General features: G+C 40.8%; 1 protein-coding gene across 5 annotated transcripts in view; it reads right to left on the bottom strand.

The window, feature by feature from the left end:
- Window positions 1-557: 557 nt before the first annotated feature.
- Window positions 558-25,498, bottom strand: part of tox (thymocyte selection-associated high mobility group box) — a 75,888-nt gene continuing 50,947 nt past the window's right edge. For 4 of the 5 annotated variants that reach the window (XM_023818262.2, XM_023818259.2, XM_072710760.1 and 1 more), the window contains exons 4-10: window positions 19,578-19,823; window positions 12,796-13,050; window positions 11,617-11,847; window positions 8,023-8,103; window positions 6,867-7,250; window positions 2,151-2,305; window positions 558-1,750 (exon numbers count right to left, since the gene is read on the bottom strand). In XM_023818262.2, the coding sequence (XP_023674030.2) occupies window positions 1,714-1,750; window positions 2,151-2,305; window positions 6,867-7,250; window positions 8,023-8,103; window positions 11,617-11,847; window positions 12,796-13,050; window positions 19,578-19,823 (1,389 nt within the window). In that variant the 3' untranslated portion in view covers window positions 558-1,713. The remainder of the gene's footprint in view (window positions 1,751-2,150; window positions 2,306-6,866; window positions 7,251-8,022; window positions 8,104-11,616; window positions 11,848-12,795; window positions 13,051-19,577; window positions 19,824-25,498) is intronic. The other variant, XM_023818260.2, reaches the window with a different exon arrangement.

Below are 25,498 nucleotides of genomic sequence, written 5' to 3'. Positions count from 1 at the left end.
AAGGTAACACTTCTACAAGTCGTGTCTCTACAAAAGCACGTTAAACAAAGTGAAGATTATCGTCAGTCTGTGCAAGATGTCAAAACCCTGCCATTACACACATTAATTTGTAGGCCTTTTGTATTTTGGAAAGAATTCTGTGTATAATTACTGCCGTACAGTAGGTAGTTCGCATGTAATTATCCCCACATGACTTGAGCTTGAATATGGGTATTAATTACCTATTGTACTGGGAAGGGTTATTAATGTGCTAACAGGACTTCAGCTAACAGGATTTATGGGGTTTTAGCGTAACGTCTACTGGAGGTGGTGACGTCCCGTCGTGGGGTTTGAAGGGTAGTGAGTAAAGAACGTAGACAAATTGTAGGGCAGGATAGGTGGGAACACAAAACACAATGTCGGTTCCGTGAAAATAGGAATGGGGGTGGGGGACTCTGGGCCTGAGAATTTGGGGGGGGGGATGCAGAAGTGTCGGGGGTGGCTGCCTCTCCAAAAAAGCCCGTCCCGTTTAGTTACGTCAAACATCCTGTGGGACAAATGTAAGCAGCCAGACAGAGTTAGATTACTGCACAAAATGCAGGTTTTACTTATTTATTTATTTTTTTGGAAACACAATAAAAACTAAATAATAATATTCACATGGTTTTCCTGGATCCACTTGTCCAAAAATAAACAGAAAAAAATGTCCTTTTGGTGCTAACATAGTTACTTACAACCACCATTATATCATTATATCGTAAACAAGCGAAAAACGTTTCCTTAAAAAAAGATTAAATATAGCCTTATTATCAAGAAATAATAATAATAATAAGAATAATAATAATAATAATAATACACAGATGTGCCCGATTTATAATTTAGTAGTTTTCAGTCTGTTACTGTGTCTATTTAACATCACAGAAGCCATTGGTTGTTCCACACAGAGTTTGAGGGATACTTACTAATTAACACACAACAATTGATACAAAAAGGCTTTTCTATGTAGTACAAAATAAACTTTCTTTCCTTTTGATTCATTCTCCTTTTCCTGCCTCTTCAGATAACTCATGCACCTTCGTGGGTCAACAGATTTTTATAATAATTTTTGAGAACCAGGTTAAATTGTTTTTTTTTTTTTTGTAAAATATAGTAATTTCTCAGTTGGAATACTCCTTAAAATTAGGCAAAAATAGGAGAATATTTTTAATTTAACGCCCATTTTAAAGACGTACTGTATGTAAGCTTGTCTTGATTAAATCGCACCATACTTAAATGTTTTTTATACTCTAAAAGAGTGTAAGGTCAAATATATTTACAGAGATGCTATGTTGACTATAAAAAGCTGTTAAAAGTCTTCACAGATACCTTTCAACCCCGACTTTTAAAACAATAACAGAAGACTACAATTTCTTTCCTGAAAAAAAACTACAGAATCTAAGCCCATTTGCTAGGGAAACTCCAAAGCAATAACCATCAGATGTAAGCGTTTTGTTCCACATTTCCCTTCCCGTCCCTGTTTCGTGCAATCAAATTGTTTTCGTTTTTTTTTTTTCTGAAAAAGCAAGTCCTTGCATTTCGTTTTTTGAATTCCTTTCTTGGCCGACCTGGAAAAATCTTAAGTGTAAGATATGAAGTTGTAAGTGCTCGGTGACTGGATTTTCCGCAGAGATGAAGGTCTGCTTCCAACGCGAGGAGGCGATGGGGGGGATTTCCGTGGAAACTCCCATCTCCAGATCAGGTGAGGTACAGGGCTTTGTCTCTCGGCAGGTTTCTGGAAAAGGATGGAAACAAAAACTTGTTTAACCATTTTAAATGGTCAGAAATAGTTGCCAATAAAATTCTCCAGCTAGTTTTGACTTTGCATTTTTCTAATAAATAAATTTCCCATTATTATTTAGCAGAGGCATTAATCCAAAGTAACGTAAAACTGAGAATGCAGAGGAGAAATTGGGGTTAAAGGCTTTGCTCAGGGGCCCAACAGAGAAATCACTCTGCTGACTCTGGGATTTGAACTTGTGATATTCTGATCACAGGCACAGTGTCCTAACCAGTTAATCAGTCTGGGTGTTGATGTAATGTCAAGGGAAACAGACCATCATGTCTCCATTTTATAAAGTTCAGCATTTAATCGGGGGCAGCATGCTAATGAAGGCCCAGGGCAGGTCACTGACCCGTTACTGCAGTACTCGCTGCTCCACTCCACACTCTGTGCTGGGGGGTTCCTACAACCGGACCGCATGTAATCCATCACCGGGGACGACGCCTGGCCACCGGGAGAGTTGCACCCCAGGATGTTCTGGAACTCTCCTTGTAGGGGAAATCCCTGCTTTGGAAAAGCACAAAAAAAATCACAGTTACTACAGGAACAAACAACAGCCGATGGCTTGAAGAAAGGCACAGGGGAAATCAATACGAGTCAACGAAGTTTCAGCATGCCGCTCATGCAAAAACACCTTGCTTATTACTCCTACTGCGGTAAAACCACGTTTGCAGTGTGCGTGTAAACATGTTTATGCCAGATCTGCCGCTCAAATTTTGTTTGCGTCATCCTTTGGTGTAAATTCATTTTGTTATTGTAGCAAACCAGGTGTGCCGCATGAGTGCGGATTTTCAGCACATCGCTGGGTTGCTTACTTATGTTTTTTGCTTACAGTTAAGTTAGTTCATGACTACAGGCTCAACTAATTATGAATCTAATCAGCCTATTTGGCTAACAAATATCAAATCATAATGAATTAACCAGATCACTGTGGTAATAGGAGTCCCCCCTCCCCGGACTCGTTGGCGATAATTTACAGCAGCAGAGATTGCCTCCTTCAGGGAAGAAGGAGAGAATACAGGATGTCGTAAAGCGGTCGGATCCATTGTCGGCCAAAGGTGACAAATGGCCATTATCACCAACCGTGAGGTATTTGAGGTTCTCTGGAGTGTCACAGAGTCTTGGTTAGACAGACCAACCCACAAGTCTTATGTGGTCCCTATTAATTTAAGTTCTGTCCTCCCCATCAGGGGGTGTGTGACCCCCGCAGACTGAGTGTAACATTCATGTGTAGACTTTCCTCCCTTTTCATCAGTTATAGATTTTTTTTAACGAGTGACATGACAGCCACAAGAAATTGTTAGCGATAGGCAAGAGGAAGTTGTTAGCAATTTTCTCAGCTGGTGAGGAAATAAATGCGCATCCATTCTACAAGCTAGCTAGTCACATCACAAGGCGGAGTGGTCACCCCCTCACCTACTGATACAACAGGTGGTTTAACGAATGCGACAAACAAGTCATTAAAAAAATCACACATATATGACTTACGAACTGCTGTCGACACATAAATAGAGCGAGATGCGGTGTCATTATAAATACTTTATAATTATCGTTATGTGATTACGCAGAACGGCGAACCGGAGTGGAGCGGATCTTTTAATTTCGAGACCTTTTCCCCGCACTCATCCAAAGAAAAGTAACGTGGAAAGGAAGTAAATCCTGGAGGTGCAGAAGAACGGCGTCCTGAAAAGCTGCGACAGCAGGTGGCTCCAGCGTTCCCAGCCCCTCCCCCTACTCTACCTATTCACTCATTGTCCCCCCCCCCCAAATACTTCTCCTTCACTCGATCACAAAAGGACCATCTGTCTTTTTGTACAGCCCCCCCCCTTCCGCCCCACTGCTACAGCAAACCAAAGTTGAACCACATGCACCTCCCTCTCCCGTTTTTATTTGTGCTTCACAAATATGCAAAACGCGAGAGGATTATTATGCTGGCGAGGTTTATAACCGATATAAAGGAGAGATCTAAAGGGATGAAGCTTATGACTCCCCGACGGAATAAGAAAAGTATAGCTTAAGTATTTCCTCTCTTTATAAAGACTGACTCACCCATACAAGGAGTAACAGGCTAATCTAAAATTGGCCTTCAGACAATTTCAGCCCCTAATCCATGTGATTACGAAGACGGGCACTCCGGCTCTCATTTGTATTCCGAGGAGTGATAAATTAGAGTTTGGTTCATTCAGGTAGCTACTCTGTGTATGAATACAGTGTTCTGTCAAATCCCCACGGCCCTGCCTCGTACAATAAAGCCTTTCACATTCAAATGAGGGACGTTTAACTTTTTCGAAGTGATTTACATTGAATGTGCTTGTTTTTTTTTTTTTTTTGCAAATCTCCACTGCGTTAAAAAACCCCAACAATCAGATAAGGAAATCATTTCGGGCCGTAATTGAAATGTCATATCTACTTCATAACCCTCTATTGTTATTATTATTATTATTATTATTATTAGTAGTAGTAGTAGTAGTAGTAGTAGCAACAGTTAAAGTAGTTGCATGAAAACATGCTTTATTATATAAAAAATAAATAAATTGTGATGACTTATTTTGTCTTAAGTAAATCGAGGGAAGATTTACAGCAAGATTTCTTGTTGTACCAGTGTGACATGCAAGCACCACAGTTAGCTTTCACTTATTGATTTATGATTTACCCAGTTAATTAATTGTTGTTTTTGCACTAATATGTAGGTCAGCGTAATTCATATAATGGTATGTGAATGAAAAATATGCAGCAAAAAACAAAAAGACTGTAAGCATGTTCAAATTAGCCTGAATGCCTAGTCCGTTTGATTTCTCCTCAATCATTCTGTCAGGGGAAATGTTATTTATGGAACAGCCAAAATACATTAAGTAATCATTTTGAAAAAGGGGGATAATCAGAATCTGTAGCACAATCAGGTACTTTTCATCAGAAAATTTACAATTGTTTGACAATCTGTCACCTTCTGAGTACAAGAAAACAGGAGCAACTTTGCCATTAGCAGTAACACTAGAAAGCTGATGCTTGGCTTGTATTTTACAGCTAATCCACAGAATTCAGAAACGAATGGATGAAAGAAGCAACACTGGATCTTCTGAAACTGTCAGAGTGCTTCCCTCCGTGCCGAATTAAGCACATACCATCAAACAGCTAGCTTGCGAGTGATTTATAACAATTCTGAAACGTCCAGTAAAATCACAGGCTACACAAATCTTAACAAATGAACTATATTCAAAACATCTGCATCTTGTGGCCATTATTAAGGAACAAATTAAGCTTTGAGTACTAGGAGCATAAACATCTAATCTGAACTTTATAATAACCTCATTGGTTTCTACATGAGCCTACAGGTTCTTTCGAGGTGAGGCTGGCAAGGTAATATCTGTGCGCTGGGAAGCACTGATAAAGATTAATTTGATGTCGAAAGGGTCATTTGTTCCTTAATTAGATTTCTGCAGCCTTATCGGTTCCTGTAGAACACAGCATCCAGCCGTAAAGGGCCAGTGGCCAGGTAAGCTGCCATCGCCATCTCGGAGATTTACTTGGGAACTAATTTCATTTCCTGTCCGCGCGGAGAGGGATTTTCATCAGATACCGAGATATTTTTGTCTCTGCGACTGATGTATTCATCAATCTCAATGTTGTTGTTGTTTTTTTTTTCCTTCCATTTTTTTGCAACCTTAAATTACATCCAAATCCTAATGCATCTGTTTATTACGAGGGAAAATTGAAAATCAGTCTGTGCCATAGACACGAAGCATGGGGTTATGAAGCAATATGACAGATATTAATGCTTTATTTTTGACTGCTTTCATATTGTGGGGCACAGGATGGAAAGCTGGAAATGATGAAAAGAAGGAAAGCAAGAAAGAAAGGAAGCATAGAGATGACACACAGGGCATAAACAGCCTCTTCACACTAAAAGCAATCTGTTCGTGTGAGCAGGTTGTGATCTCTGTGGGATTACATCCACTGACCACTGATAAGCAAACTCACCTTATATAAAAAAGCATACTGTTATGTCATGGATGAAAGTAGGTTAGAACACAAGCCACATCTTGCTGAAATAAATGAATCGATATGACCTTTTTGCTATAAATGTGCTGTACTTCCACGTCCGCATGTTACTTTCTGCTCATTTGTGTAAAAATATTAGAGTTGTATCGCTATTACTTATTTATACATTTACATTTAACTTTATTTAGCGGACGCTCTTGTCCAAAGTGACGTACAAGTGAGGCAAACGGCACATCAAAGACATACGGCTGTCGACTGGGCATAAGTGTGGCTAGACTGAGCTTCCAGTGAATGCCCAGGTACAAGTGTAAGCAGTACTGGAGCAAGAGCTACACAGTGTCTTCCAAACAAGGCAAGAACCTAATATTTACAGAGCTGGAAATTAGCCTGACATGGTATCTGACATGGTTGCATTATGGTCAATACAGAGTGACACCACTAACAGTTTCAAGCTTTGGAAGGTAATGATCCTGAAGTCTGTCACTGGCGATCTGCCTTGTTGCTACATGTCATATTCCACCTGTTGCTCATCTCTCCCTCTGTCATCCATATTTTGGAAAGGCCAACCTCAACCCTTAAATCCACGGCGAATTCATGGTATTAAGTCAAGGAATGTAGCTGAAACGCACCTGGTTTTGAGGGAAATCAGAAAGCCACCCACAGGTTATGAGCATTTGAAGCACAAAGCTAGTCTGTTTGAATCCCAGGGCAAGGCATACTATTGCACATTTAAGGGAGACACCCACATTTCCTAGGTCTGCATGATATGACCAAAATGTAAAACTGTAAGATGTTTTGTTTGGCTTCACTGGCAAATAGTGTGTGTGTGACTTGGCGGGATGCAGTGCCTATGACCGGAAGGTTGGTGGCTCAAATCCCAGGGTTGGCAGACAGGTTTGACTGTTAACCCCCAAATGCTCCAGGAACCACCCTGCTGTCTCATTTGCTCATTGCTTTAGATTAAAGCATCTGCTGAGAAAATGAATGTAAATACACACAACTGACTATAATGTGGAATGTCATGCTTTGTTGGGAGCTAACCATAGTGGGGGGGGGGGGTCACACCTACCTGTGGCATAGATGGAGAGTGCAGCGCCATCTGGTGGCCGGTCAGCTGCGGCTGCTGTTGCTGCTGCATGGCAATAGACTGGTGTGTTGGAGGGAGGCCCAGGTGCTGGTGTAGGGGGGGGCTGATCTGGAGCTGCGGGGGAGGTGACGCCGCCATCCTGGCCATGGACACGGGCATGGGGGCACTGGCCTTGGGGGCGATGCTGCGGGGCAGGCCGGGGTGCAGACCTGGCAGGTGGGAGGGGTTCATGGAGCCCTGCGGGTGGTACGGGGGACCCAAGTAAAGCCCTGAGTGGACGGGGGGGGCTCCTGGGAAGAGTGAAGGCTTGGGGCCCAGCATCTGCGATGCCTGGCACGTCTTCACCTCCACAGGTTCGCTGTAACTCTGCCAGAGGTTCAAGGAAAGCGAAACATGTCAGCACATCATGTGACTCATCATGTGACTCATCATGTGACTCAAACGCTCGCTGCTGCTTAGCTGAGAGTCGAACCTCATTATGTTCATGGTGCGGGGATGGATCAAAATGCAACAGAAACCGATTGGCCAGTTTTCCCCAAAACCTTTAAATGCAGCAGCAAAACTGGCTCAGATTATCAGTACTTGACTATTTCTTTGAAAAGTGATAATATGTCATCTTCTGAGATGTTTCAAATCCATCCTAAGTCCAACGCACAAAGCAGACTGAAATTCCAGCTTGTGCCGGTCACCTTCTGAAATCTTCATCATCTACATCTTAATACTCCCTTCTACAGCTTAAAACACTCCTGTTCACACATGTGGCAGGGGGACAATAAAATTATAATCAACGAGACTGCGAATCAGAGCCAGTTAATGACTCTTTTTACAGCGACATGCTTTGGCACGGGATTAATGAAGCAAACCCAGCCTTTCTTTAAGAGTAAAATGCTAGATGAATATTCAAGCATGTGTGCATTAGCAATACACGCGCTATTAGAGCACACAGCGGGGCTGGGGGTAGAGCTTACAATGGGGGGTGCTGTATTCAACCATGGAAACCTAAGCATCCATTAATCAAACACACACACACCCATAATACACACACACTCCCCCAGCTGCACGTCCTTCACGGTCCAGTAAGGTCACGTCTACATGCAGATTTCCCATGTAGCATCAGAGGGGCGACGCCAAGCCTCACCTTGGACACCAAGCTAGCTCTGTACGCCGCCAGCTGCTTCAGGTACTCCTTCTTGGCCGCTTCGGTCTTCTTCTTGTACAGCTGCCAACGATGGACAAGTCATGTCAAGCCGAGTGGGTTTTAATTGTCATATCATCCAAATGCAGTTACACAGTGGCACAAAACAAAGATGACATCCAGACACCAAGCAACAGTGATGATGAGGATGATGATAATGATAATAATAATACGAAACAAGAAAAATAATAACAATAATAGAGTGAAAGAGGGAGGCTGGACACAAGGATGTATATACATGCGATGTATGTGAACAATAAGAGTGCCTTTATTGTCATTGTAACAAGTCACAATTAAACTCAATAGAAAACTCAATAGAGAAGACTAAGTAACAGCAGAGAAGGAATAAATACAGTGAAGCTTTGTCAAGAAAAGCCAGAAATGGATTTACAGTTGGTCAAGACACAACCAGTACAGGGAAATGACACATCATGATTTATCACGCAGGGGGGGCATTTAATAAAGAAGTGTGTGACTCTGATTAATGACACCAATGATGGCTTTATCACCCATAGAAAAATGGGCTACTGCACTGCTCAGATCAGTAACATTTTGGTGACCCCATAAAGCTTTAGCCTTGTGCTAAACAGGTAGCTGTTTATATACAAACACAATGATGGGCCATTTTCCTAAACTATCCTCATACCAATCAGCTGATATGGAATTTTTAATAAAATAAAATTGAAATGTCCCTCTGACTGGCATAGGGGTATGACTTTTTAAATGTTTTATATGTGACAGACAATGGAGAATATTATTAAATATTGCCTTTCTGGTGTGATTAAATTTCTCTTTGTTCTTTCAAGCAGACAGGTCTACTGTGTTTTTTTTTTTGCATGGATGATTATTATCTTGTCATTTTGTCATTTGAAAACACGATTTTCAAAGACTTAATTAGGACAGCATATTAAAAGAGATGGGCACACACACACACACACACACATATTCATATCTTTGTGGGGACCATCCATTCATTTCTATGGGAAAAACTCTAATCCCAACATGACGACCTTAATCCCTACCCAGCCCTAACCTTAACCATAAGTAAACAAAATACGAGACTTTTGGCATTTTTAGTTTTTTGATTGCAGTCATTGAATTTTATAAAATTGAGTTTCCCCTTGTGAGGACCGAAAAATTGTCTCCACAATGGCAAAATAACAGGTTTTTCTCACATTGTAATGTGGTCCCCACAACACCACAACTGTCCTCACCATTGAATGTTTCAATATCATCCTGTCATGACAATTTTTTCTCCACAAGTCAAATGGTCCATAGAACATGAAACACATTAATGAGACTTGCATTATTTGCACGTGTGATTTATGCTTTATGAATTAAATTAATAATCTCCAGTTGAAATTAGTTGACAGGTATGTTACATCATAATGACAGTTCAGACACTCAATCCCTACTGATGAGGACCACTGTGCCATCAGGACATTATTATTATAAATCTACTTTATAAATCTACTTTATAAATCTACTTTATTATCACAAATGTCTTTTCTCAAAAAGTCGTTCCAAATTAAGTATCCTTACTTACTATTGGCCATTTAATTATTAAAAACCGTCATGGCTGATGACATCATGGTAGTCAGGTGTCATCATTCAATTAAATGTTACAGTAGCTAGAAGGGATTATGGGGGAAAATATAAACCTCCATAACTAACTATTCCACACAGTAGTTGACTAGCTAAAAATTCTCAGGGGATCCAGAAGGCGACACTGGATATGAAATAGCTATTTGGTCTTATTTGTGCTGGTTCATTTCCAATATTTAGGAAGAACACAGCTCTGGCTGATGGGGAGAGAGGAGAGATGTGATTTGATGGACTCGACAGGGAACATAATTAATGGGATCAGTCTGGACCCTGACAAGGCAGTGTTTGGGGGGGGGGGGGAGCAGGCCACTTCGGAAGCTTGATTTGGTCTCATTGTCTCCCAGATTCTTTTAATTCAGGGGGGCAGGCTCAAAATTGCAGCAAATTAAATCTGCGAGCGGTGAAAAATATAATTTTCCCATTTTGCGATGTTCATTACACAGCAGTAGGACAGATAAACACATTTGCGCATTTTTCTTTTATTTTTTCCCTATGCCTGACATCATAAAACAGTGTATTTCAATGAAGAGAATTCAGATGCTTATTTGTAACAAAAAATATAATGAAATCCTGGCAAACTGGCGGTTTTGGCCTGGAACGTGCGTGTGAGGCAGCTCCGTAATTCTCACACTGGCGTGCGAATTCTGGCCCGTCCGTCGCCCCCCCCCCCCCCCCGGGAGAGGCCCATATGCTGGACACGCCCAAACACTCTTCTCTGGGCCTGTGTAAATGAGGACTGCTTTAAGCATTGACTGCAGGGTCGTATCTCTGGCCTTCCCAGCGAGCCGTCGTCTCCGAAAATCACTGGCAGTGCTTTTTCCGCTCACAGCGACTGCGCTATTCCACCATATTACATAACAGCACAAAGTCAAGGCTCCCTGGGACTTTTTAGATAGTTTTAAGTGCCAGTTCTGCTGGGGAGGAGGAACGGCGACCCACACGCTTAAAGGACTTATGGATGTTTAAGCAATTTGTGAATCTGAGTATACAACGTTTGGTTTGTAGAAACACACACGGATTGAGCTGAAAACCCAGCAGACTTGCGAGTTACTGTGTGATGTTACTTACTGGTCCCTTTCAATACTCCGGGGCAGCAGTGCTGAGGGGTGTATATTTGCGACCGCGTTTGATGAGATTGCATCGCGCTGATTTACAGCTTGTGTGAGTCAGGCCTTTTTTTGCCTCCTTTTGTCTGAGGAAGCATTTGACTCCACGGAGAGAGTATTAGACAGCACGTGTGACAGTATCTGACATTGAGCCTGGGTATGACAGAGTATGAGAGAGTATATGTGGGTTTGTGTGAATGTACAGTATGTGTATGTATAGAAGTTTGAGTGTGCACGAGTATGGGAGAGTATGTGTGTGACAGTACGGGCATGTGTGAGAATACATCACAGTATGAGAATGTGTGGGTGTATTACAGAATATGTGTGAGAGTATGTGTAAAAATATGCAAGAGTATGACAGTATGTTTGTCAAAGTATTATGTATGTATGAGAGTATGTGTGAGAGTGTTATTACACAGTATGTGTGTGACGGGCTTGGCACTGTAAATAAGGCTGAGGGAATGCCAGGCAATGGTTCATAACCCCATTACTCAGTCCATTATGGATTTTATTTCTCTTATGGATGTTGGGAGGGAGTGTGAAAAGGGGTCACTGTGAAGCTCAGCCGAAGAGTGACAATGTAGCCGTCCTCCGTCCAGGAGAGGAGGCCGAGCCAACTGCGTCATGCAGATTTAAGAGTGTTTTAAAGGTTCTTGTCTATATAATCATCACCTTACTTGTCTAAAGGAATTTCAATTTGTAGCTCGCATGCTGCTGTAATAGCCAGACACCTTCACATGTGCTTTACAATGAAGTACTTGTTGGGTGCAGCTGGAGAGTGAGCTTCACCACTACCTGTGTATTGGGGGGGGGGGGCGGAAAGTACCTGCTTCTGTTCTTCACCCAGACCATCCCACATAGAGGCCACAATCTTGGAAACTTCGCCGAAGGTGGCGTTAGGGTTCTGGCCTTTGATGGCCGCCTGCGTGTCGCGGAAGAAGAGGGCGTAGGCCGACACCGGCTTCTGCGGCTCGTTGGGGTCCTTCTTCTTCTTCTTCTTGGGCGTCTTGGGCTTCTTTCCCATGTCCGCCGCTGGCCTCTTCTCTGCGCCGTTGCTCTAAAAACACACCGCACCTAATATCAGTAAAGTCTGACGCAACTGGGAAAATCGGAATCCCCAAAAACAGATGATCTCATTTACGGCGATGGGACGACGGCTGTCGTCTGGATGACCCCGGAATTTCCACAAAACGATTCATGACTTAATGTCTTAAATTTGTTAGAGAGCGATGTACATATATGAGGTATAAAGCGGAAATATACACACATACAGCAATCAAATATATAACATGTAAAAAAAGTCACACGGACATAGGTAAACACCTTCAGCCACATGTAAAATACTTTAATACCAAGTGTATACTGGCATGTACCAAACAAAAAAATCATGTAAATACTACAGTTCTTAAATAAATAATTCACAGATACCTGCTGCTATTTTAGCTGCATGGCAATGTTTACCAAGAAACTTTAAATTGCAAAAAAAAAAAAAAAACTAGCGGGAAATATATGTGACATATCAGACAAGGTTATATGAAGCAGTGCATTGATTTTTTCTGTCTTCATATCTGTATTACGTTTTTAATGCTGGAAATAAATATCTAAATGAACCTCAAAATAGCATAGTATTGGTTAGCTGGCTTTTTGGAAATAACAGTGATTTGATAAATACCCAGAAGGTCAAAAATGACTCACAACTATGAACACGTCATATTGTGTTTTGCCCTTGGGTAGGGTTATGGTAGTGTAACATTTAACAATAAAACTTACTGTTACTTTTCACCATTTCATGTAAATTTTGTAGAGGCTGAAATTACTGAAAAATGTAAGCTAAAAAAATTTACAATTATTCCCAGCTATTCTCACGGAAACAAAATTGAGGATCGTTCACAGAACTGCTCGTGAAAGAAAACATAATAAACTTTTGAGAACATCACCTTGAACAACAGTTTCCGAAAAAAATAAAGTAATAATAATAATAATAATAAATGTGTAAAGGATATACCTTTAATGACTCATCAGTTTCATCTTCATGTACTGAACTAGATGGTGAAGGAGTTGCTGACTTGCTTCCAGGGGGTGATGGGGAATTGTGGGTAATGTTGTTCCCACTCAAGCCGAGCTGTGCGCTGAGCTGTGATTGGTTGATCGTGGACAGCTGACCGTGTTGCATCACGACTGATTGGATCCTGGGTCTGGGGGTCTCCATCTGAGCATGGCTGTTGTATCGGGGCGAGTCTGAATTTGCCATTTCCTGCATCTTTGTGGGAGATACAACAAGCTCGATTTCACCAGAATTTATTTTTATTTATTTTAATCCCACATGCATCATTAACAAGAATAAATACAACAAAAACCCGTGTTATAGAGATACCCCCCCCCCCCCATTTTGTTTGAGCAGGGGGGAATCTAAAGAGGGTGGTGCAATATTCTTGGGAACTCTAACTGTTTCAGCAGAGAGCCGGCCATGGGACTGCTGTGAGGTCAGAAATGCAGGTGGTCCCCTGGGTCTTAAAGCCTACCCCCTTCAGCTGGCACTTAGCAGAAGCAGCGGGAACTGGATTCAGGCCAGAAAACCACCACCGAGGAACGCGAGGCAAGAGACACCCTCCGACCCCTTCCCTCTTAACCCCGCCCCCTGTTATCTGACACCCAGCACCTCATTTACTGGCCCACTGCTGGAGTCCTGTCTCTACTCGTGTTGCAGTCAGTAGGAAGGCCTGTTGCAGGCTACCATGGCAACACACGTGCATGGGCCACAGAACCAGAAATAACCATATAAAAAAGGCAAAATAACAATAAGGGTTATATCTGAGACACGTAAAAACTCATGGGGATAATTAAGACCTGGATTGTCTGTTTACATAAAAAATTACTTGACGTCATCAGAAAAGTTCACACGTCTCTGTGAAGCTGAGAGAAGCGCAATCTGAAGAGTTTCTGAACCGCAGAAACGGGACAGGCCTCGTTTACCACACCTCAGTCCTATCTCTACCGAGGCATGACATCCTTTTTGGAATGCAGGTCTTCTCAAACTGTGCCTGGTGGCGTTGCACAGCTATCGTTTTGCACTGGATCTTGCACGGTTGTGCACAAACGGCAACTGCATTCATGGTTTCAGGTTTGCTCAGTTTACACAGATAACAACAATGTGAGTCTTTCGTAAGTCACAACTGCACCGAGACGGACAATTTCACTTCTGATTTAAGGTGTTAGTGTTATTAAGACTCACATATATAAAACGAGTTGATAAAGAGAGAGGTAAATGTTTAAAGCCATTTCCATGGAAGGGGAGATATACTATAACATAATAAACAATCAAACTAGCCTGTGTATTTTCCTGGAGAGATACTTAATTTGTGTTCATTTGTTCCTCAGAGGAAACAGAAATGGCTCTGTCCTTGTGTTTTAATCTCCCACTAAATTGAACCTTCCCCAGCACTGGGCCCGGGACTTGGCATCTTGCTATGAACAAGCTTGTCAGGCATATTTCAGGAATCTCAACTGGGTCAAAAGATCACACTTTTTTTACGTATGTGTAAAACTAGCGGCTATGTAAGTCAATTAACAAAAGAAATCCATAATAAATACATAAACTGATATTTCTGTATGCACAAGCAAATGAATGTCAATTAAAACTATACACAGCGGGCTTATTGGGGTGTCTGTCACCCCCGGCTCGTCCGATCCTCCTGTGTGCCACGCCCCACTCATTACCTTGTGTTAATTCCCGATTGTATTCACCTGTTGCCTGTTCTGTTCAGAGTATCCTGTGTATTTAGTCCGTGTCTGAGTCAGTGTTCCCCAGATCCGTCATTGATGTAGTGTGATGTTTGTTTGTTGTTGTCCTGTGGATTTCCCAAATAAACCCCGTTTGCCCGTATTACCGGCTTGACTCGCCTGCTTCTCTGCTCGCCTGCTTGCCGACACCACAGTGTCCTTGACGGACTGACACACTGTTTACATACAACATCAGCTCTTTTAAAATTGGTGACCTTTATTGCTTAGATAATATGCATATTAAATTTTTGAATTATACAGGGCCACTCTATGAAAGGGGTCCCAGCAGGAATTCGACACACAGCTGTCACTTTGCCAGGGTCCTGGTCATCCCCGCTGCCATATGAGCATGTGCTGAATATTACTAATCTGTCCATATTATGATGTGATTAGGATTCAGAAGACAAGCCATGTTTCATTTTAACACATATGACTTCAACACATACAGAAGGTCATTGGATCAAAGCCCATGGCCGACAGAGAGATTTCACAGTAGGACCCCTGAGCAAGACTCTTAACCCGCAATTGCCTGGCCCTGCTCTCTCTGAAAAAAAAATGTACATCACTTTGGATAAAAGTCAGGTAAACAAATAGAATGAAGTGAAGCACTCAGAGATTTAATGGATTAATGAGTCTTTCCCCAGAGTGTCCCTCAGAACACAGCCAGAAAACATCAGCAGTGAACAGAATAAAAAACGCGACGCCTCTGGAGAGCATCAGCAGCTCCATTAGGGAGAGAGTTGTTTGATTCTAAACTGTGTATTTACCTTTTTTCGCTTACTGGTATCATTTCAAAAGTACAGCTCTGACTTGCATCGCCAAGTTCAAACGCACTGGGTTCTTATCACAGTGCGTATCTGTATATAAAAGGTGTTATTTTGTAATAACACAACTCTAATTTTATTCTTTTGGGAAGGGCGTTGAATTTGCAGCGGCAGCTGGCTAATTTACAGGGCACCTAATAAAATCCCAAAGCTAATCTGAGTCTGAATAATTTAGATCTTTATTGGAAGTGCTATTAAACCCACAATAAAAAAACCTGTTAGCTTCTATAATAAATGTAAAAAAGTGATTATTCAAATCAGCTTCTGGTTGCTGGTGATTCGTCTGGTCTGCGTACAACAAGCTTTAACTTGAACAAACGCGTTTCCCATAAAATTAATGACCGTGGTAAATTCTGCAAATGAATTCACCTGAAAACAGTCTGTGAAACACAGAACATGTGTAGGTGTTTCTCTTTAACAACTGAGGGTCGATCTCTTTTTTACTGCAGGCAATATTGAATAATCTGGGTGTCCTGAATGTAGCTGGTTAAGAAGCACCAGCCAAATTTAAAGTTCACGAATTCAACAATAATCCCAGGTGACCCACTACATCTGTCTGCAGCAGGACAGGGAAGATGCTCTAATCTGCAGCTTATACATACTATTGCAGCTTTTCTTCCCTAAATTAAGGATAATACACTAATTTTATACAGTAAAATAAATTTTATAAAGTAAATTCTTTAATAGGCCACGACTGTGATAGATAGATAGATGGATAGAAATTGCATAATTTTAAAACAGATTAAATACATTTATTTACATTGTTTTCATTGATTTGTATTGTTTTCTTAATTCTATTTTCTTTGCCAATTGTTGCAACAAACAAGTTAGCTAAGAAAAACTGAAGTTTAAGGGATATTATTTGAATTTAATGTAATTAATTCCAGTGAGACATTACACAGGCCCCACATGACTAGCAGAGATCCAGAATGCAGCTAAATAATTCTGTGACAAAACTGAAGCCACTGCTTAACTAGAAAGTTTATATTTGAAATCTTTAGTACAGATGATGAATATTAAGAAGAAATTTGCATATATATAAGGGGTTTACCCGATTTCATATATACGAAGCACATATGACTAACCTGATTATATATGCATAACACATGCAGTTTATTCGTGTGTCTATCCCAATTCTAAACACACACACACACACACACGATATATATAATTGTGTTATGTGCAGTAACAATATCTGTTTAAAACTTATGAATATTCGTTTAATTACATTTATATATTGTGCTTAGTAAATATGCTAGTATACAAATTTATACTACACAGCTAAAATACGAACTGCAATTTATACACAGTGAGTAACAAAGCAGCCCACACTGATTTTGTGGGAAACTATTTCTGTTTAATATTAATTACCAAAAAGTGACTCACAGAATTCTTCTTCTTTTTTTTTTTTTTGGCTGATTTTGACGGAAAATGTCTCGAAACCTTTTCCAGGCTCTCTATAAATACAAAAAATTCACCCCTAAAATTTTAGCGTGTAATGTGTTTTATTCTGAGGGTCTGCAGATTTTCTGCTTATTTCAGCTTCTGTATGTTTTTCCTTTTCACTTTAGCTAATTGAAATATTTTTAGCTATAAGATTACTCAGCAAACACCAGAATTCCCACAGCAGGGTCATGGTGAATAATGTGGTTTGTCTCTCTCACTATAACAGTCTTTTTCTCTATGCAAACGGTGATTTCTAGGCCTCATTGAACTCATCCAACGGACACTTTGTATCCCAGCATGCTCTGCTTTTTCACGTCTCAAGCTACTGTATGGAGGTGTTGCCATGAAGGCAGAGCTCTGCATTTTATCACCTTTCTCCTTTCTGTACATGAGCCAAACAAATAAATACATACGAAGGATACGTATACATTCGTAACCCTCAGCCTCAGAGAAACGGCAAAATTGTGCCTTTCAAGCGAAATGCATGCATGATTGGACAGGATGTGGTCAACGGCGAGCTCTTCATCTGAATCGTTCTCACAGAACCTTTCGGTTCATATGAACTAAACCCATGTTTGGCTCGCCTAATGTATTCCTTTGGGTTCTATAATCTAAAATCCTAACGTGCATTGAACAAGCTTATACTTCTCCTTAAATAAAGCCCACAAATCACAGTTCAATGAGTCTACTCCTTTCCCCTTTCTCTCCAATGTATTTTAGCAAAACACATTAAAATCAAATATCTTTCTGTGGCGAAGCAATTCAAGGCCCTGGAACTGAAATAATTTTCTACTAAAAAATGCATGAGACAAATAAAAGCACTTTATGTTCCACAAGAAAAGGCAGTTTCAACAGCCTAATGCTTGGAGAAAATTTCATTCTATCAAACAGCTATTTCATTCTATGCTGAAGCTTGAGCTCTCCTCTGTTGCCTGGCAACCATAATTCATAGGCGCTCCTAATGGATATCCTTCCAGCACTGAGAACATTAAGGTAAAAAGAATAAATGCCTTGGGTGATTCTCGAGATCTTTCATTATGCATGAATTCTATTTTGTGTGTGTGTTTGTGTGTGTGTGTGTTTCTATTTATTTATGCATTTATTTTTCTGACACGACCCTGCAACATTTTTGCAATGCTAGTTTTTAATTCCCACAATCGTCTGTGGCACAAGGGATTTGCAAACGCTCTCAGACCACGCCAAAAATGCGATTAGGATTAACGGCCCACTGCGTCGATGCTAGGTTAACACGGAGGAACACAGGAATTGCAAATTGGCCACAAAATTACAACTGACTCATATCATTAAGCTGTTACTTCATAATTACATAATTCTTTAGACTGTTTTTGCCACAGGCTAATGAGCAATTGAGCTGAGCTGCATATTGTAACATATTAATATTAATACCCAGCGTGATAATTCAATTTCAGGCCCATCATGCAAAAGATTAAGTCTAGCACTCACTCATGTGAGCAAAAACATTAGGAGTTTGGAAACCAAAGGTCACGTGAAAGGCACTTAGTCATGTTAAAATGTTACAATTGGGTTTATGTCTGAATTTGTCACAGACCTATTCGAGATGCCTGGTTAGCCACAATTACTCAGTGTGCCATTCAGTAGCACTATGTGCAAGCGATCAACACAGCGATGAGCCATCCTGACACAAAACTTAGGTTTCATTTCTCTGTTCTCAGATCAGTTATGAAGCCACAAACCATTATATTTCCAGTTGGAACAACTGAACTGTTCTAAAAAGTATTCCCCCAACCAGACCTCGGTGTTACCTTTTTATGTTTTTATTTAAATACTGACACAAATTCATTTGTTACTCTGTTAGAGCTTTTATGCAACGGAAATTACAGAGCTGATATTTTCCACTTTGTCTATCAACCCCCCCCCCTCCCCCCCACCACAAACGAAGGCCACTTAGCTAAAATGCTTCACTCAAAGGTTCAACACCCATAAAATGATGGCAAATGATGGTTTGTAAATTTTTTTCCAGATCTGGCATAACATAATGTCAAAAGTCTCATATATGTATTTGGATCAATAAAAACCATTCCTTCAGAATCTGCCAATGCCTTTTTAATGTCTGTGGTATAGGATTATTTCCATTAAGAATCTACATATTGGTCAATGTATATGAGATAGTATTGTTTTAATTGTTGTATTTCCTATAGATGTCTGCCTTTGTTTGGGTTAGGTTGTGGCATTTATTTAAAGACCGTCTAGTGCTACCAATCAAGTACTGTATCACCCTCCGTCTAAAGGGTCCGGCTGGGCACCGAGTTACAGGTTTGCAGATACTCCGCTACCCCCTTGTAGAATGTAATTTTTTTTTCTTAAAAAAAAGAAAAGGAAAAAGGACGAGCAACAGAATTAAATTATGCCAAAAACAATACATATGTTAAGGGTTAACAAAGTCAGTCTTCATTCTTAAATACCACAACCATTAGACACTTCCTCCATGTTTGTTCCATAAACTTTTCTTTTATAACTTTAAATGATAAAAATGGAGAGCTCTCAGGGACATGAATAGAGGGGGGGGGGGGGTCACAGGGACCCCAGTCAAAAGCTGATTGGCCCCCAGAGTGCCCCCTCCCCTGTCACGCACTGGTTCAAAACATATCATTGGTTAATAATGAGATTAGCCTCTCCGTATGAATTCTGGCCCCATCTTGAACGACCAAGAAACAGCCTTGAGAGGTTACAAATGCAAAGAGTGAGAAAGACCTACCATAGATAATGAATTGGAAAGCAGGGGCCCATCCTGGCTCAGCATGTTGGACACGGTGATAGCGGGAAGGTCCATGTTCTGGGGGTGGAAGGGGTTGAGTCCATTCTGAGAAACAGGGGGGCACAGGAGGTGGTAGCCCCCAGGCTCCGACTCTGGCATGTGGACTAAAGCGTGCTCTGGCAGGGTTGGGGGGGTGATGGGGGGGATATTGAGGCCATCGTCGCTGAGGCTTGGTACAGGATAACACTGTTTGGGACAAAACAAATGAGAATAAAGTTCACCATACAGACAGACATATCCCAGCCCCACCATCAATGCATTTGATGAATTAATCACTTCTCCTGTTCATGATGTTCACCAAGCGAACATCATGTGATTTTACATATCAAAAAGAAATTTAAATGACCTACACCTGACAAAACCCAACTCCTGGAAAATATGCTATATTAACAAGTATTGGGAGACACCTCTTAATCAATGAATTCAGGTGTTTCATTCAGATCCATTACTCCAAGTGTATAAAATCAAGCACCCAACTATGCACTCGGGTTAAAAACATTTGTGAAAGAATGGGTCGTTCTGAAGAGCTCAGTGAATTCATGTGTGGTTCTGTCACAGGATGCCACCTTTGCAATAAGTCAGTTTGTGAAATTTCCTCCCTGCTAGATATTTTACAGTCAACTGTAAGTGGTATTATTCCAAAGTGGAAGCAGAGTGCTGAGGCGCGTGGTGCGTAAAAGTCGCCAATGCTGTGTTGACTCAAACTTCCTCTGGCATTAATCCCAGCACAAAATCTGTGTGCCGAGAGCTTCATGGAATGGGCTTTCATGGCCGAGGAGCTGCATGCAAGCCTCGCATCACCAATCGCAATGCCAAGCATTGGATGGAATGGTGTAAAGCACACTGTCACTGGGCTCTGGAGCAGTGGAAACGTGTTCTGTGGAGTGACGAATCACGCTTCTGTCTGGAAGTCTGATGGACGAGTCTGGGTTTGGCAGATACCAGGAGAACATTACCTCCCTGACTGCATTGTGCCAACTGTAAAGTTTGGTGGAGGAGGGATGATGGTATGGGGTTGTTTTTCAGGGGTTGAGCTAGGCCTCTTAGTTCCAGTGAAGGGAACTCTTAATGCTTCAGTATACAAAGACATTTTGGACAATTCTATGCTTCCACCTTTATGGGAACAGTTTGGAGAAGCCCTTTTCCATCCCAGCATGATAGTGACCCAGTGCACAAAGCAAGAACTTGACTGGCCCAGACCTCAACCCCATCAAACACCTGTGGGATGAACTAGAGTAGAGTTTGTGAGCCAGGCCTTCAGACCTGAGCCATTTGTGAGCCAGACCTCACAAGTACTCTTCTGGATGAAGGGGCAAAAATTCCCATAGACATACTCCAGAATCTTGCAGAAGCCTTCCCAGAAGAGTGGCAGCTGTTATAGCTCAAAGAGGAAACCAGCTTCATATTGATGCCTATGGATTTAGAATGGGATGTCATAAAAGTTCCTGTGGGTGTAATGGCCAACATCCCAATACTTTTGTCCATATAGTGTATGTCATGGACTTTGCCGTACTGGTATATTGATAATTCATGCAAACATTGTAGTGCATATGTAGGAAAAAAATTCAAAATATCTCACATTATACAGTCGTTTATATAACAATATACGCAAAAGGTCCAACCTGGACAACATAACAGGTCACACTATTGCACGACAGAAGGTCAGAGCACGATTACAACAAAATAAAAACACAGCTACAGAAAACAACTCAGTGATACAATATGTGCACAATTAATTAATTATGAACTTATTTTTAATTCCCTGGGTTTAAAAGTGATTCCAATAAAGTTTTATTCACTGGCAAGATTAATTCAAATTTTAAAACAGGGCGTTAAATCATCGGCATCACCATCTGTGCATGAAACATCACTTTATTTTACTAACAAAGGCTACTTGTGGTTATAAGCCAGGAAGATAAACACAACTCCTTTAAACAGAGCTAAATCACTTTAATTCAAGGTAACAGCCAGTGACTTGTTAGAAGGGATCAAATTATAAATTCTTTTAGCTCTTGAAATAATCCAACTGAAAACAAATTCATTACATCGACTGTAATACATTTGGATGGTACAGACGTAGTCGTATATAAATTAATTACTGCTCTGACACCTCCTACATAACTTTTTAATCAGGGGGAAAAAAATCTGTAAGACGGCCAGTTAAGCAATTATCAAAAAAAATTACATCCAAAACCGTAGCCCAACTGTTCCCTCCACAGATGACTCCAATAGATCTCATATTAATTTCTTCCTTTTTTAACCACAAACAAATCTCATTATTAATTTCCTTGTCTGTTATTAGGGACGGTACCCTGGCATCATTAGTGATTCTACAAACACATATTGCATATAAATAGCCATAGTTTTGAAACAGCTAATGCTAAGCTAAACAGCGGATTTTGTGTTTTGCAAACCTGAAGCTTACTATGCTCTGCCCTCCATCTTGGGGCATGAAGCCACAAAAACAGACTGTTTAGCTGCCTGAAAGAAGCTTTCATCCCAGGACTCTGGTTTAGGTGCTGACAAAGGCTCCTCCACAACCAGAACATATGACCATAATGGATTAGCATAGCTCACTGTATCAGGTCTGGTGCCAAATTTACAGAGTTATCGCAGCATGACATTAATACCTTACTCTTAATACGTGTTTTAACTTTATCTTTCAGCGGCACTTAATACTTACTTTAGGAGGTAACATAGTTGATCTTTGAGGAACATTTCATAAATGGGAATTAAACATCTGTATAAATAAAAATTTTGACTTTAATCAATTCCTTGTAGGGTCCTTCCAAGTGTTATCTGTAGGATTCCAGTGACAGACTGCGAGTGTGATTTGCAACCATGTTCTGCCTTGTCACATGTTTTAGCATTAAAGTTCAACACTGATTGTAACAAATCCCATTTTACTCAATGAAACTATTTTTTCCAACGTTGCACCTCATGTCAAAGTAGGTCCACTGTTGACCTCAGAAAGGCTTTAGATATTAAAAAAAAAACATGTGAAAAGAAGCAATAACGGCTGAGATTGAATGGAGAAATGAATAAATAAACCATACGGTACAAAACAATTCGACTGTAATCACTCTCATCTCCCTCAATGACAAACGGCCAAAGATTCTCACCAGGGTATTGCAGAGGTAGCGGGAAATGCATGGATATGTCTGTTAGAGTGAACCAGCTGCATCAGAGGCCGGATGTACTGTAAATAGCCACAGCAACACCTTGCTGTCCTCGGAAGACAATTAAAAACAATGCATCTGTGAAAGACCAAGGCCAGCAATCGATCAAAAACACACACACTGCTGAAAAGGAGTCAAGACAGGAAGCACATTAGCTATGCTGGTAACTTATATACTTATACTTTAGCACATAGCAAGCTAGCAGCATTAATAAGGAATGTCCCAGGGGTTTATTAGGACTCAGCTTTGTAACCAGACAGTTGCTAGTTCAAGATCCAGTGGATGGTCGAGCCACCTGAACACACTTCCAGGGACGTTGATTTATGCTTAAATAATTCCTATAGCTTATGCTCAATAAATAAATGAAAAAAGCCAGCTTTGCATTTGCTCTGCATTCACCAACCACGATAATGTGGGTTAACAGAAGATGAGTCTGGGATACAATGACACTCCTTGTCTTCAAAGTACATCTAGGGGGGAGGTGCTCATTAAGATTATTCTTTTACATGATAATATAATAATAAAATAATAATATGGGGGAAAAGCTGTGTAAATTTACATCGCAGAGTATCCAATGAGGACACTCTCAAGCTACCGACTCATCATTTGGCATCACCGACACAACCGTTATTTTAGGCTGCATATATCTTCTGTTTATTGTACTTTAGTGTCTTTGAAGAACAATAAAAATAGCTAAAGAAACCACTGAAATAAAAAGTCAGCATTGACCTTCTGGGACACTATAAAAAAATCAGTTTCTTTTTTTTCTTTCAGTGTGGTTATAGAGGTTTGATTACGTTACAGTTTGTTGGCTGGTAACCGATATCAACAGTAATTCAGGGGGAAACCCGGCATGTTCGGGAAAAAAAAGCTGTCAGTGTCCTAGACTGCTATGGATGATTTGTTCGAGAATTGTCGGAAAATAATTTTAAAAAAATCATTAGAACAAAACAAAATGCAATGAAGGATAATCACCAAACACCAACAAGGTGTATTGTTAATTCTGAGTAATGAAGATGCTGAGTAAAAGCTGAGGTGTGTAACTTAATTAGGAGGCCTACTTTCTCAAAGTACTTTTCATTTCCCGTCAGGCCTTGCAGGGAGATACAGGAGCAATCTTGCCTGTAATGAATACAACAGGGACTGTGAACAGTTTTCATTTGACTGTCACGTTACAAGCATCCCCCCTAGAACTAGTTTGGATTTGTTGAGCTGCCAGCTTTTGTTTAAAAAAAAAAAAAAAACCTTGATAAAATTGTGGTGTGAGAGATTTTTGTTTGAGCAGACGGACATTTTTATTTCGATTTGTTTTAGCAGTGAATGTTAAATGAGGCCTACAAACGCACCTCACAGTGAATTAATCACAGAGCTGCACATTTAATTTAGAAGTTTATATGTTTTATCCAAGCATCATTTTGTTGGAGCATAACTCATATCTCAAAAAAAATTTAATCGCCATATTTGGGCACAACACCAGCCATACCATTTAAATGACATGGTCTTATGATAGTTACAGCAGGTTGTGCTATTACATTACGTAACTATCAATAATAAATCTGTCATTTTGCATTGAATTATATATGAAGAGCATCTGCTATTGCCATTGTGTTTATTGAATGTCGCTGAGAATTGAAAAAATGACAAACGAGGTTTGGGTTTATGAGATCGGCTTGGAGGAAGGGATGTTACTTACGGGCCTGGCATGTAAAAAACGAAAAATGACACATAACCTTGGGACACGTATGTTATTTGCATCTTTCATGTCAGAGGCTCTGAGGACACGTGGGTGAGGTGACACCGCCAACGGGGCAGGCTTTAAGGGAGTCGGTTGGAGGAGGTCCCCCAGGGACCAGATCGAGGACCCAGCAGGGGGAGTCCCGACTGATCAACTCAAAGATTCCACATGCACACTAGACCATAACCCCCAAAACCCCAAATGTCATCTGTGAGAACACGCAAGGGCTACTCTATAAAGAAAAATATGCATATTGATATCTAGACTCCAGAAAGAGAGAGGCATGGTGGCACAGTGGTTAGTACTGCTGTTTGACACCTCTTGGACCAGGGTTCATGTGTGCGTGTGTGTCTGTGTGAATGTGTGTGTGTGTGTGTAAGTAAGAGAGAGAAGATTGCATGTCTTAAAATGTGCTAAGATGATTTGGTGCCACCAAAATCACCTACTGGGAGATGTGTGAGTGAATGGTTTGTTCTGCAGTTGTTTGGTGCCCCATCCTGGGTTGTTTCCTGCATTGCACCTGTAGCTTCTGGGAGAGGCTCTGGATGGCATGCGACCCTGATTAGGGTAAGCAGCTACAGAAAGTGGAGGGAATCCAGAAAACATCAAAGACAGACACTTCATCACAGCGAATATGGGGTCTTACAGAGTGTTTTTGCAAAGAGAGCTCGGTGGGGGTTTCATTTCTTAATAAATATTTTTTTTTGTGCAGGTTTCGGTGCAAATCAGAACAGAAATAGGTATTGTGTAGAATATAAGGTCACATGTACCTGAAAGGATTTTTCTAAAGTGGAAAGTGTGATGAGCTGGACCTGACGGTTTCTCTGGCAGGACTGGGAGGGCCTTTTACCTACTGTATGCTAATAGGCACAGATTGTTTCAAAGATCCTTTTCACCATTTATATGACTGGATCAGCTCTTATCTATTTACCTTAACTTCTATCTTT

The sequence above is a fragment of the Paramormyrops kingsleyae genome, chromosome 4 (assembly GCF_048594095.1).
Source record: "Paramormyrops kingsleyae isolate MSU_618 chromosome 4, PKINGS_0.4, whole genome shotgun sequence".
Lineage (NCBI taxonomy): Eukaryota > Metazoa > Chordata > Actinopteri > Osteoglossiformes > Mormyridae > Paramormyrops > Paramormyrops kingsleyae.
The sequence above is the reverse complement of the archived record's forward strand: the minus strand, read 5'-3'. Positions and strand labels throughout refer to the sequence as shown.